General features: G+C 32.5%; 12 protein-coding genes across 12 annotated transcripts; 6 read left to right on the top strand and 6 right to left on the bottom strand.

Moving 5' to 3' along the window:
- Nucleotides 1–36: 36 nt before the first annotated feature.
- NEPG_02175 (uncharacterized protein) lies at nt 37–2,406 on the bottom strand (the record flags this gene model as incomplete). Its single annotated transcript, XM_013204548.1, has 1 exon — nt 37–2,406. The coding sequence occupies one exon, from the start codon at nt 2,404–2,406 to the stop codon at nt 76–78; it is 2,331 nt and encodes a 776-aa protein (XP_013060002.1). The 3' UTR covers nt 37–75.
- A 690-nt stretch (nt 2,407–3,096) lies between these two features.
- On the bottom strand, nt 3,097–3,473 carry NEPG_02174 (uncharacterized protein; the record flags this gene model as incomplete). Its single annotated transcript, XM_013204547.1, has 1 exon — nt 3,097–3,473. A coding segment is annotated over one exon (240 nt), but the record flags the coding sequence as incomplete, so codon positions are not given.
- Nucleotides 3,474–3,585: 112 nt separating this feature from the next.
- On the top strand, nt 3,586–5,055 carry NEPG_02173 (uncharacterized protein; the record flags this gene model as incomplete). Its single annotated transcript, XM_013204546.1, has 1 exon — nt 3,586–5,055. The coding sequence occupies one exon, from the start codon at nt 3,586–3,588 to the stop codon at nt 5,053–5,055; it is 1,470 nt and encodes a 489-aa protein (XP_013060000.1).
- A 128-nt stretch (nt 5,056–5,183) lies between these two features.
- Nucleotides 5,184–6,751, bottom strand: NEPG_02172 (uncharacterized protein; the record flags this gene model as incomplete). The annotated part of the gene is made up of 1 exon (XM_013204545.1): nt 5,184–6,751. The coding sequence occupies one exon, from the start codon at nt 6,749–6,751 to the stop codon at nt 5,192–5,194; it is 1,560 nt and encodes a 519-aa protein (XP_013059999.1). The 3' UTR covers nt 5,184–5,191.
- Nucleotides 6,752–7,034: 283 nt separating this feature from the next.
- On the bottom strand, nt 7,035–7,456 carry NEPG_02171 (uncharacterized protein). Its single transcript, XM_013204544.1, has one exon. It carries the CDS (start codon nt 7,448–7,450, stop codon nt 7,061–7,063), a length of 390 nt encoding a protein of 129 aa, XP_013059998.1. The 5' UTR covers nt 7,451–7,456; the 3' UTR covers nt 7,035–7,060.
- Nucleotides 7,408–8,154, top strand: NEPG_02170 (uncharacterized protein; the record flags this gene model as incomplete). The annotated part of the gene is made up of 1 exon (XM_013204543.1): nt 7,408–8,154. The coding sequence occupies one exon, from the start codon at nt 7,408–7,410 to the stop codon at nt 8,146–8,148; it is 741 nt and encodes a 246-aa protein (XP_013059997.1). The 3' UTR covers nt 8,149–8,154.
- Nucleotides 8,155–8,426: 272 nt separating this feature from the next.
- On the bottom strand, nt 8,427–8,849 carry NEPG_02169 (40s ribosomal protein s23; the record flags this gene model as incomplete). Its single annotated transcript, XM_013204542.1, has 1 exon — nt 8,427–8,849. One exon carries the CDS (start codon nt 8,847–8,849, stop codon nt 8,427–8,429), a length of 423 nt encoding a protein of 140 aa, XP_013059996.1.
- A 49-nt stretch (nt 8,850–8,898) lies between these two features.
- Nucleotides 8,899–9,738, bottom strand: NEPG_02168 (uncharacterized protein; the record flags this gene model as incomplete). The annotated part of the gene is made up of 1 exon (XM_013204541.1): nt 8,899–9,738. One exon carries the CDS (start codon nt 9,736–9,738, stop codon nt 8,899–8,901), a length of 840 nt encoding a protein of 279 aa, XP_013059995.1.
- A 14-nt stretch (nt 9,739–9,752) lies between these two features.
- On the top strand, nt 9,753–10,211 carry NEPG_02167 (uncharacterized protein; the record flags this gene model as incomplete). The annotated part of the gene is made up of 1 exon (XM_013204540.1): nt 9,753–10,211. The coding sequence occupies one exon, from the start codon at nt 9,753–9,755 to the stop codon at nt 10,077–10,079; it is 327 nt and encodes a 108-aa protein (XP_013059994.1). The 3' UTR covers nt 10,080–10,211.
- A 711-nt stretch (nt 10,212–10,922) lies between these two features.
- On the top strand, nt 10,923–11,402 carry NEPG_02166 (uncharacterized protein; the record flags this gene model as incomplete). The annotated part of the gene is made up of 1 exon (XM_013204539.1): nt 10,923–11,402. The coding sequence occupies one exon, from the start codon at nt 10,923–10,925 to the stop codon at nt 11,391–11,393; it is 471 nt and encodes a 156-aa protein (XP_013059993.1). The 3' UTR covers nt 11,394–11,402.
- A 292-nt stretch (nt 11,403–11,694) lies between these two features.
- NEPG_02165 (rho GTPase) lies at nt 11,695–12,285 on the top strand (the record flags this gene model as incomplete). Its single annotated transcript, XM_013204538.1, has 1 exon — nt 11,695–12,285. The coding sequence occupies one exon, from the start codon at nt 11,695–11,697 to the stop codon at nt 12,283–12,285; it is 591 nt and encodes a 196-aa protein (XP_013059992.1).
- An 8-nt stretch (nt 12,286–12,293) lies between these two features.
- Nucleotides 12,294–13,160, top strand: NEPG_02164 (inorganic pyrophosphatase; the record flags this gene model as incomplete). The annotated part of the gene is made up of 1 exon (XM_013204537.1): nt 12,294–13,160. The coding sequence occupies one exon, from the start codon at nt 12,294–12,296 to the stop codon at nt 13,158–13,160; it is 867 nt and encodes a 288-aa protein (XP_013059991.1).
- Between the last annotated feature and the right edge of the window lie 16 nt (nt 13,161–13,176).

Genomic DNA, 13,176 nt, shown 5'->3' with positions numbered 1-13,176 from the left:
AGTATAGCCTACTTATTCATATGAATAACCCGAATTATCAGAATCATCATCTGCTTCTTTATCTAAATTATCATCTCAATCTAATTTTGGCATCACAAATCTAGTAGCAGGCTTTAATTTCGAATAAACTTTTTCATCCATTATTATATTATCATTAAAGCAGTCAACCCCCAAATCAGAAGCAATAGCATAAATTACTTTATCTATTGCGCTTGTTTTGAAATTTATCATACTTCCTACAATATTAACAATAACATTTCTACCAATGAAATAGTTATTTCTATCACTATTATTATAATCAACTGACGAGATACATTTTACTATCTGCTTTTTATCGGATGTATATATAATTCTTCCGCATGAAAATAGATAATATAGATCGAATTGTTTAAGCTTAATTAGAGCAAAATTAAAAGATATAATAGAGTATAGAGTTTCCTTTCCACATAGCGTACTCTTTAATTTATCCGCTTTGTATATAATGAAACTAAAAATTTCACTTAAATTGGTGGCAGCAGGATGCAATTTGCATTTCATTTCTGGATTACACATCGAATTAATACACTTTTTTACCAAATAATCGTGGTTAGATGACATATCCATATATTCAGCAGTTATTTTATCAAAATTAAAATTAATAGTTAATTCTCTCACAATTGAAGGAGTAGTGGAGATGCTTATATGCAATTTCCCAAATATATCAGATTCATGGTTTTTAAGTGTGCCTATTCTAAGATCTGTGTCTGTCGATACTTCCATTTTTTTATTGAATGAAAGCAAGGCCAATATTTTATTAACTAAATTATTAGTATCCGCCATCAGCTTTGAGCTTAAGTTTTTTTCTTCTCTTACTTTTTTAATAAGCTCATTTAGTTCTTCCTTTATGACTTCAAACATATTAGTTATGTCTAAAATAATAGAAAGCATGCTTAGCAAGCCTCCATTACAATACTGAGGTTTAAGGCTAGAATTTGATGAATTCTTATGTGTCAAAGTATTAAACAATTTATACCAATCATAGTGAACACTTAAATCTTCTGTGTCAAATAGGTCTCTGTATTTAGTAAAGAACTGCTTTAATTCTACGGGAGAATTTTCAATTCTTTTAAGAGTGTACTCCATATCTGTGCTGTTATAGAAGCAGCAGCAAAGTAGAGTAAGTATGCTAGTTTCTGTCCCAATAGTAAGCTTTTCTAAACCAGAAAGATATTCTAGGTTAGTAGGAGAGAAATGCATGGATGGGTTGGATGTATTCCTAGAACTAGAAGCCATGCCAGTTAGAGACAATTCATTATTTTTGTAGCAAGTACGTAGAATATCTGGCATGGATAGTTCTCTATGAAAGGGAATAAACACATATTCACTCACACAATTATTAGTACTTTCTATAGTTTTAATGATTTCTGCTTCTATATCTAACAATTCTTTATCTATACGACAGAATATATCTTTAAAAACAGTTATAGCGATCGTTTCTGCAGAATTTAAATATTCTTTTCTTTCTATTGCTTCAACATTTTCTTTTAGTATATTAAATGTTTCTATAAGATATGCTTTCATATCTTCTTTACTGGATATATACTCAAATATATATGTTTGTATAAGCGCGTTGGACATACCTATAGTATGTGTAACCTTTAAATCAGTAATAGGATTGGATATATTTTCTAATTGTTTATCTTTAGCTTCTTTATAGAAATCAACTATATTTTCAGTTTGCGTGTAATAATATTTATCATCTAGCAAGCATGGTTCATTTTCATCCATTTTATTTTTGTAAATTCTATTTCCTAGCTTCAATTCAGTACTAAAGTAATTCTCAGTGCTATATCTAGATGTTTTAAGAACAAGCACGTCATGTTTAGCTTCATTTGTTTTTATTTCTAAAGAAATACCCACTCCCTTAGAAAGTAAAAACAAAGAAGCAAGCAGTCTCAGCCTGTCTTTTTTCTCTGGAATATTATTAAGAAAAGCTAAAAATGAATATTTTTCTTCTGAATAAATTGTTGCTCTTCCATCCACTGTAGGAAACATCTCAATTAAACACCTATAAAATTTCAAATATATATCTGAAGAGCAAGGTTGGTTATTTTCTAAACTACGAATGCCATTCTTATCAGTTGTTTTACTGCATTTATAGACATTATTGCCAGATTCACTAGCTGTAACTTCCATTTTATATTTCATCTCTACTTGACAACCAAACTCGCTTAGGTTATATATTTCACCACGTTTACTATTGATATATAAGTTTGTAGGATGCAAAGAGCTCTGTGGAGATACCATTCTATCCACATCTTTATATGAACCAACAACAATTTTTTTAAATTCTTTTACATCTTTCCACACCATTCTTGCTTTTATATTTGTTATGTATAATAACACTAGACAGTATCTAAAGTACATATAATTTTTGTTTTTGAGTTATATTTATACTTTAAATTTTTGATTTAATTAAACAGCTATTGAATCAAATATAATCATATGATACATTTATATTACAAGGAATCTAAAATTATATTTTTATAAAGAATAAATAAATCAAATTTTAATAAGCTTATATTTATATTACAGGGGCTATCTCTAAGATATTCGGGCTATAAGTGGTTAATAGATGACAAAATAGGGTGAAAAAGATAAAAAAGACGTATGACAGTAAGAATAAAAGGAGCAGCCCAAGATTCTAAGAGGCAAATAGAGACAAAACAATACTAGTTTATGCTGTATGACAAGACTAGTACAAATATAGTAATACAAAAGTTATCTGAATGATTACATAAACAAGTTGATATGAATTAAATTGAATATGCGGTATATAAAGGCGTATTCAAATCTCATTAAAGTGTCTTAATGTGCCTTTTAAAGAATCAACTAATGGCTTATATTATATGATGAACTATATCTAGTGTGGGTACCACGCACTTAGCTATTCGAAGTCATCTAGTGCTATAATATGTAAATGTTTAAAATTTTATATGGCAAGAATAATAAAAAAAGCTGAAGCTAAGTCTGAATTTGGTATACTTCTTATTAATTACATTCTGCTGGGGTTAAAATATTTCCTTAAAATATAGGAGTCCTAAAATTAATTTGTCTGAAAAAAATTTATATTGATTTCCCCCGAAATGGGTATTGTGGTGACACCACCACTCGGGCGGGAGCCCCCGAGGGCGATCCGTCTGCGCGCCAGCTCGCGCGGTGATCCCGCCAAAGCAAAGGCCGGGATCTCTGAATCAGTATATCAACTTCCGACTATTTAACCGGAGCTCTTCCCCCAATTTAGGGGGAGACTCAGGGAAGCATCGACGGCTTAACTTCAGTGCCAGGCCTAACGCAACTGCGCCCGAGGCTCCGTGTCCGCGCAGGCTTGGGCCGCTTTCTAAAGACAATAAAGAGCTCTTCCCTTTCACTCTCTTCTCTCTCTTGGCTACGTAGCAGGGCGGCGGTGGCGTTACTTCTTGTGAGTATGTCACGGGTTATACTATTTTTTAGACATAATAAATAATTCTTTATCTCTTCTATCCTAATATTATATAAATAATCAAAAATAGTTTATATAATATATAATAGAATATGTAATATATTATGAGCACAGAAGTAAATCAAAAAAGTACAAATATATCAGAAGAAAGAGAACTTATTACTAATACAGTAACAAATAATACGCATAATAACCCGAGTAACCCTAAATTAAACATATTTATAAATACAACAGGAAGACTTATCCAGAATGGAGGATTTCTTTATATGTACTTAATATTCTCTAATGGTAATATATATTCATATTTTATTGTTATATTTGTGTATACTCTTATACAGTGTTATACAGTACTATATCAGTACAGTACTGTATTAAATACACATAGTGTAATAAGTAATAAGTACATATCCTATACTGAAAAATTATTAAAAATTAATAATCCTATTATACTATATGTATATATGACATTATATATACTACAATGTGTAATATATTCTAGTATATTTACCATCCACATAGGAATAGATTTGTTTTCTATTATAACTATAATAATAAGAAGTACAACAGAATTAAATTTATTTTATTATACGATTACTTCTGTTATAATTAGTATAATAATAATTATAGGTATAACCCGATATAACCCCAAATTAAATAATACTAATACTGTATGCAGTATATACCTATCTGTATATATTATGTTATTATTATGTATTATAGTATACTTAATGATTATAGATAAGAATTGGATATTTGCCAGTGTGCGGTATAATAATATACAGAATAGTTGGATGTCTGAATTTATTAATGGGATAAGTATTTGTATGTTTAGTATTCCTGTTATACATAATAATATATATACAGAATCAGATATAAATATAAAGTATACTGAATTATGTATAAGTATTGGTGTTAGTATACTGTACGGTATAATTGGTATGTTAGAGTATGTGTTATATGAGTATAGTACATATAAAGGTATAAATGGGAATTTTATGTATGGGGTAAGTGAAGTATTCACTAAGAAATTGAGGTTATCGGAATATTCGGGTAATTGTTTTGGTATAAAGATTATTTTATTAATAATAACGGTATTTGAATTTATTTGGATATTTTTACAGATAAATAATGTACTTAATCATATAAAAAGAGTCAAAGAATTAATCATACCTGAGATATCTTTAAGTGTATCAGAATTTACGGATACGTATATTATACCTTATTTTGATGTGGATTTTTCGACAGTAATGGATATATTAATAAGTACGTGTATATCTGGTATATTTGTTATTATTAGTATTATTACGTATAATAGTGGATTTATTAGTATAATTAAATCATTTGGGATTATATTCTCATTGGCATTTGGTGTGTGTATTCCTGTGTTAATGGAAATAAGTGAAGCGAGAGGATTGTGCTTTTTAAATAATAAGGGAGTACGTGGTAAATTATGTAAGTTATTAAGTGTACTTGTGATATGCTTGGGCATAATGCATATTATATACATAAGTGTGCCTTTATTGGTTTTGGATAGCTCTGGTGATATTATTAGTAATATAACTGATAATGTATAAGTATTCTGTAAAGTACACTGAAATTAATAAAATTACAAAATTATAGAAGTATTCACATATAAAAATATAACTGAAGAGTTTGACAATGAAATAATGAAAATATGGAATGAGTATTCTATGGAATAATTAAAATAATTTATTGCTGCTTACTCCCTGAGACAATAGTTGCATCTATTGAGAGTATGGCTATTGCTGCACTGATAGCTGCATGGCCCATGTGCTTTTTCACCTCTAATGGTTCAATTACATACGATGCGAGAGAATCATCTACACCACTTTCACTGACACCGTAATTAACAAGACCATCTCCATGGGCTTTTCTTAGCATCTGTACGGTTTTAATTGCATCATGACCAAAATTCTTAGCTAACTGGAAGGGAATTGCTTCAAATGCTTCAGAAACTGCTTTAATAACAAACCTTTCGGTTGTACTGCACTCACTTGCTAGTTTTCTTAATCTTCTGCTTATTTCCATTTCGTATGCACCGCCTCCTGCCACAATTTCTTTGGTTGCAACTGTTCTCCTGGTGACTGCCATGGAGTCATGGAGACTTCTCTCAACTTCTGCTAGTATTTCAGCCCCTGGGCCCCTTAGTATAATTGTTGTGGCACTGGATGTTCTTGCATGATTATCACTGTTGTAGAACATATTGTATCTTGTTCTTCCAATCTCTTTCTCTTCGAATAAAGCACAATGTGCAAGAGACTTTTCATTTATAAGAGAAACTGTGCTTACAACTCTCCCACCGAATGCGTGTGTTATTCTGTCAATTTCATTCTCTGGCACTCTACCAGCAGAGAATACTCCATACTTTGCAAAGTACTGAGTGGCATAGTCACCAATGGAGAGCGTGCTTAAAACTACATTAGCACCAGACTGTATAATTTTATCTAGTCTGTCGGTGATTAGTTTCCACTCTGTTGATACAACCTTGGAATACTCTGAGGCGCCTGAAATTCGCATTTCGCTGTTTTCAATTTCACTCTTCCACTCTAGTTCTATTTTCATAACAGCTATTTTTGGATTTACAATTCTCTTTGGCTGCTGCTCATACCCAGCATACGTAAAGCACTTCTCAAATGCTACACCATCGATTATAAAACTGCTTTCAATCGACCCACCACTTACTTTCTTTACGGAAATATCTTTGTCCTCTGTGTTAAGTGTTTTCATTACTAAATCACTGAAGTGTCTCTTGTGGTTGCTGAGTATTTTTGAGTTTAAGCTTGTCTCAGCTAGCATCTGTAACGAATCACTCCCAAAATCAACTAATAACTCCTTTGACATAGAAGATATAACAGCACTAAGCCTGCTTAGCTCTTTCGTTATTAAAGATATACAAGTGCCTTCTTTCACTAATGGTTTGAGCTTTTTAAGTATTGCAGATGAAAATATTACTACACTAGTTGTGCCATCTCCTATGTCCCTGTCCTGTGACTCAGAAACATTCAATAAAACCTGTGCAGCAGGATCTACTATTTCTAGACTCTTCATTATAGTGGCACCATCATTTGTAATAAGCATGGTTTTTCCGTTAAAAAACATTTTATCTAATCCATTAGGTCCCAATGTTGTTTTAAGAATATCTGCGATCTTTTCGCACATTTCTATGTTTCTTATTATCTGATTTTTACCAAATCGAGTGTCTGTCTCTTCCTTAAGAATGAGCACGGGTGTATTATGCGAATATGACATAAAATTTAAAAAAATAAAAGAACTAAATATACTCATAGACCAACCTTATTACACACAGAAAAAAGAAGAGGTTGGCAGAAACAACAGAAACAGCAGAAACCGGTAGAAATTAACAGAAACTTAATAATTAATGAATATGAATGCATTGCATACTATAAAATATTAATATATGTATAAATACAACAAAATATTACACTGTATATAGAAATACTATGTGGCCAAGTACTTATACACAGTAATACACAGAATAGACTGTGTATATAAATTATTACGCACTCTCTATGATTTCTTTATTTATGATTATTTCTCTTATATTACGTCTTCTTCATTGTCATCTGTTTCTTGCTCATCATTGTCATAATAATTCTCCATGTAGTCATTGTCCATTTCTTCATTCTCATTGTCCATTTCATTGTTCTCGCTCTCTTCACTCTCCTCTACTTCACTGTCTATGCTTGTGGTGAATATGTGCTCCTCAGCGGTTCCTGCTTTTTTGTACTTTGAGCCGTGCCCAAACCCACACTCTACTAATTCATTTGGATACTCTTCTGACCCATTCTGCATTGCTGTTATAATATTTACTGTCCCGTCAGTGTCTTTGTTATACTTGTCTGTGTATCTGAACACTGCCTTTTCTTTTTCTCTGTATATACCAAATGTTTTGTATCTGTGGAGCAATCCTTCAATGGTTTTCCTCATTTTGGGAAGGGGTCTTTTTTCCAATGTATTTTTATGGAATCGTATTTATTTGTCTTTTTATTTGCAGAGCAATGAAGAGCGACTTAATGGTTATTCTGGATAACTCACTGTACAGCATAAACAAGGATTACACAAAGGAAAGACTGCAGTGCCAGTTAGATGTAGTTAAGAATATAACAGAGCAAAGATTAAATGAATCAGCAGAGTCAACAGTTGGTGTAATGACACTAGGACGAAGTAAGACCATTAAGATAGTCTCACCCACCTCAAACAAGAACACAATATATTCGTACTTACACTCAATTCAAAGGGATGAGGATATACATGGTGGTAATGCCATGCTTATATCTAGGATGGCATTGAAGTATAGGACTAACCCAAGGCAGAGTATTCTCTTGTTCCTGGGCAGTCCTATAGATGATGATAATCTTATGCTGACAATTGAATCAATTGAAGAGACCTTAAGCAATAATATATTTGTAGGTGTTGTTCTATTCGGCGAGGCATTAGAACATTATACACTCTTTAAAAGTGCAATCACAGAATCAACTGATTTTTCATGTATTCCCATAGAACCCAACCAGTCCTTTATGGAAGGTGTATCTACAGCACTTAAAGAGACCGTTGAGGAGATTGATCCTGAGCTAGAGTTGGCTATTCGTAGATCATTAGAGGATGCATCTACTCCTAACCAGTAATAAATCCATTGTTTTATTTTATGTAATGACTTCTATGCATATTGCATTCTCCGTTAAAATAAATACACAATTCGCCACTGTAATGGATTTGTTTATAAATGCATATGTATACAATTAAAAACAACCCGAAATACGAAATTTAAATATTTCTGAATTCTGTACTTTTAAAAAAAGCGTGAAATATTGCGAAATTCTTCTCAAGGACTGCGAAAATATTCAGAAACATTTTGTAATTTATGCATTTTAGTTTTCTTTACTTTAAAATAGTATTTTATTAATTATCTTGAAGACTTTTCTTTCTTTCCCAAGTAAATAGCAAGTAAAGAGACATCTCCTATCTTGCTTACCTTGAAGGCAATTCCCGGAATATCTCCCTTGGATCTTCCTTTGTTACCGAATCCTTCAACAGTCACGGTGTCGTTGATTTCTATACTGTTAAGCATACCGTCTTTTGGAACATATGCAGTAATTTTCTTTCCACTCTTGATTAGCTGAATTCTGACGGCCTTTCTTACGGCAGAGTTAGGCTGCTTGGCACCAAGACCAATCTTCTCTAGTACAATCCCTTTTGCCTGGGGTGCCCCACCAATTGGGTCACTCAGAACGTTAGTTCCAAAGAGTCTTGCCTTGTATTTGCTGTCAGCCTTTCTGTTTAAATGGCTTCTTTTTTTAAGTAATCCTCCACAGTATAATCCTCGCATGGGGAAGAACAAAAAAGAAAATTAATAAATTTTTCAGTAACAGAATTCTTCAATTCTTTTTATATGCTACAGCTCTATACAACTCAATTATAGGAAGTTCTTCTTTTGTCAGAGGATGCCTTACCATTCTTGAGTAGGTTTCTTTATCTGCAGACATTTCATGATTTAGAAATGAGAGAAAGTCTATGTCAAATATCTTTTTAATGCCTTTGGATGCAAAATGGCTTGTCAGATAATTTAAGTCTATGAGATACTCCTCACATCCCGTAAGTGCTTCTTGTAAGTGAAATTCATATCCTCTTCCAAAGAGTTCATTTTTGTAGAAAGACTTATTTGGGCATACTTTGTATAACGAATTACCAAATGAGCCATCTACTATATTACGAGCGGATCTTCGTGTAATCACTTGCATATCTGGAATAGTTAAAATAAACACTCCTCCTTCCTTTAAATTATTGCACACATTATTTACTGCCTTTTTCACAGAATTTTCATTTGCAAATGCATAATGAAAGCTAAACTGGGCCATAACTAAGTCGGCCTTCTCTTGAATTATAATTTTATTATTTATAAAGTCGGCCTGCAAAAAGTCCGATTTAAATTTATGTGTAAGCGATCTTTTAAGTGCTTCTGCAAGTGACTCCTTGGCAATATCACATCCGTAATAGTGTTTAATATTATGGTGTTTTAATTTTGATAAATCTCCTCCTTTCCCACAGCCCAAGTCCAAAACAACGCTGTTCTCACGTATAAATTTCTGAATTAGTTTTTGTTTTAAGAAATTATTTGCTTCACGCACTCCAATAATCTTTGATGCTTCTCTGCTCTGCACGCCCAGACTCTTTATTTTGTTATAATGATTTGCTACATTATTATTAGACTTTTCCATTTGAAAATATTTTTATGAAAAGAATAAATGGGAAATGGTCTGGTAGCGTCCCAAATGAGCGAATTAAAGAGATTATTCCAGAGCTGAGGAAATATGCTGCCCAGAGAATTGGTGGAAGTGAAACAATTCGGTGTTTAAGAGATTCTCTGAAAGAGGTTGGTCTAAAAGAAAAAAAGAGAAATACTCCATACAGACATCAAAAAGTAGTTAAAACAAGAGAAGCCATAGAGATAGTCAAGACAAGAGAAAATCTCAGAGAGCAAGGTATAATTCTTAAGAAAAAGAAGGAAACCAAACAGGAGAAGATAGAAGCAATGAAGAAAAAAAGAAAGTATAACTAAATAAGAATCTGCCTTTGTGATACATGAAATACCAGATTACACTACTATATATTGAGTAATTCTAAATATTGCTGTATAAATAGACTAAATACAACAAGAAATATTCTTTTTATAATAAAAGAATAAGTCTCCCGTCCCAATATTGCTTATCTGAATTGATATTGTTTTGTATCTACTACTCAGATATTGCAGGGGATAAAAATGTTAAAATTAAATAATTATTAGATTTAATTAAGAATTTTCGAATTATTTCACAGATTTACATAATATATTTATTTAATATCACCTATTTAAGGTATTAATACCAATAAATTCAAATTTTAAAATCTAAAATTAATAGAATGTCCAGACACAATCCGAAATATAAATAAAAGAGCCTCTCAATAAGAAACAACTTTGTTTTGGAATAGGCTGAAAGGGAATAAACAGAAAAAATCTGAAAATAGAAGAAGTAATAATAATAAAATAATCTATTTATATACAATAATATATATTTACAGAAATATCAGGTATTTTATGCTGTATATGGGAACAAATGTATATTTTAAGTTAAGCCGAGTACTACAAAGAAATTCTATTATTTTCTGTTTCAGTGGGTTAATAATATACTATTTGTATCAAGTCATATGAATGTATTAGATATATGAATATTTTTATATAGAATATTGGAATATGTGGGATTATTTGTACTTACTGTATATCCCAATATAACCAAGACATATGAATGAAATTCTCTGTGTGCGGTATATTACAGCAGATATTTTCAATGAAACTACCAGTTGAAAGCAGCCAATTGTATTCTGTAACTATTTAGGAACACTCTTTTTTTCTTTTCACAAACAAATGGCAGAGGTTGGAGAGAATTTCAATACAGTATTAGAGAGCATAGAAAAAGTAAGAACAAAAGAGTTATTATATATGGTATTTAGGTTCCAGGGATCAGATACTTCTAAATACGAGATAAAGGAGTTAAAAGACAACCCAACAGCCTTAGATAAATACACAGTAAAAAAAGAGAATGACCTGCAGGCACAATTTGAGATGTTCAAAAAGCAGGTAAAGGATTATGGATGCTGCTATGCCCTGTTTGATTTTGAGGCGCACCACCAGGACGGAAGTCCACGGTCTGTTCTATTCTTGTTTACATTAATTCCCGACGGATTCACTGTAAAGGAAAAGTTTTTGTACTCCTTCCACCTTCAGCAGTTTGTTGGAAGTCTTAAGACTGCAGTAAAGCTTGTGCAGATAAACCATTATGACGATCTAAACTATGAACATATGAAGCAAATCTGCTTAAATCTTAAGAAAGCATAATAAATAAGGAATTTTAAGTGCCGCATTAATATTTGCTGTATTATACAGTTTTACACTGTCACTGCATATGTATACTACAATATATACACTCACTGCATGCAAGAAAGAATTTTCTGGTATTTATGCAATAAATGCTTATAGATAATTTGTATAATGAAAGGTGCATAGCCTGGGGTTAACTATTCGTAGAGTCTGCTGTGATGTGATTGGTTTCTCAAGTGACCATGGTATTTTATGGATTTATGAAATCATTGGTTTATTTATTTTATCTCTGTATATTCAAGAAACTAGGAGAACTTTTATGGCTAAGAAGAAGGACGCATATAGAGCAAAAGTTGTAGTAATAGGAGATGGTGCGTGCGGTAAGACATGCATGCTGGAAGTTTACAAATCAGGGATATTCCCTAAAGACTATGTTCCTACTATTGTGGATAATTTTGTTATGAAGGAAGTGTTGGATGCAGGAGAGGTTGTACTAACCCTATGGGATACATCTGGGCAGGATGAGTATGATGCACTGCGGCCACTTTCTTACAGCAATGCAAATTTAATTATTATATGCTACTCAATTGAAAAGAAAGACAGGCTAGGGAATATAGAAGAAAAATGGCTGACTGAAATACAGAATCTGTGTAAGAACGTTCCGTACTTTTTAGTTGGCTTAAAGGCAGATATAAGAGACAATGCATCGCCCTCGCAGGCAGAGAAGTATGTGAGCACAGAAGAAGGAAAAGCCCTTGCCCAGAAAATAGGTGCCAAGTATTTTTCAGAGTGCTCTGCACTGACAAAAAAGAACATAAAAGAGACCTTCTCTGAAATAGGAAATTACATCATAAAGCATCAAAAGGAAACATCGTCGCAGAAAGGATTTAAATTTTTCTATTGCTGCTAAAAATAAACATGGATTTATTACGCGCACCATACGGAGTATTAAAATTCGGGGCAGAATATACTACAGAACACACAACATACATAACAAAAGATGGAAAGGTAATTTCACCATTTCATGACATTCCTGCAACAGAAGATGGATTTAAGTTAGTGAATGTGGTGAATGAAATTCCAAGGTTTACCAATGCAAAGAAAGAAATTAACAAAGAGCTTGAGTACAATCCTATAAAGCAGGATGTAAAGAATGGAAATGTAAGATTTGTTAAGAATATGTATCCAATGAAAGGGTACATATGGAACTATGGAGCAATTCCGCAGACATGGGAAAGTACAGAAGTGGCAGACACTAGAACAGGAATCAAAGGAGACAACGATCCAATTGATGCTATTGAGATAGGAGATAGTATTATTCCATCGGGAGAAGTATATAAAGCCAAAGTACTTGGTGCAATTGCCATGATTGATGGAGGAGAGTGTGACTGGAAGATTCTTGTTCTGAACACCGAAGATGAGATGTTTGACAAAATACATTCATTAGAGGACATTGAGAAGTACAAGCCAGGGCTATTAGAAGCAACCAGGGAGTGGTTTAGAAACTACAAAATAGCAGATAAGCCAGATAACTCTGGGAGCAAAAATGAATTTGCCAATGATGAGAAGTACTACACAGCAAAAGAAGCAGTGGAAATAATCAAAGAAACAAATGAGCACTGGAATACATTAATTAAAGAGAAATCGCACACTGGCATATCTCTAATTAATTCTACCTTGGCAGACTCACTCAACTATCAGCCCAATGAGTTCACGCCTTCTGGCCAGCCACATAAGGACGCAGATGCACCAGCAGAGACCAGCAAGTTCTATTATATAAAATGATTTTATGAAATAAAGC

The sequence above is a fragment of the Nematocida parisii genome (genome assembly GCF_000250985.1).
Source record: "Nematocida parisii ERTm1 unplaced genomic scaffold supercont1.5, whole genome shotgun sequence".
Classification (NCBI taxonomy): Eukaryota; Fungi; Microsporidia; genus Nematocida; species Nematocida parisii.
The sequence above is the reverse complement of the archived record's forward strand: the minus strand, read 5'-3'. Positions and strand labels throughout refer to the sequence as shown.

Excerpts from the sequence above, each read along its gene's own strand:
- NEPG_02171 (XM_013204544.1), bottom strand. The coding sequence starts at position 7,450 with ATGAGGAAAACCATTGAAGGATTGCTCCACAGATACAAAACATTTGGT.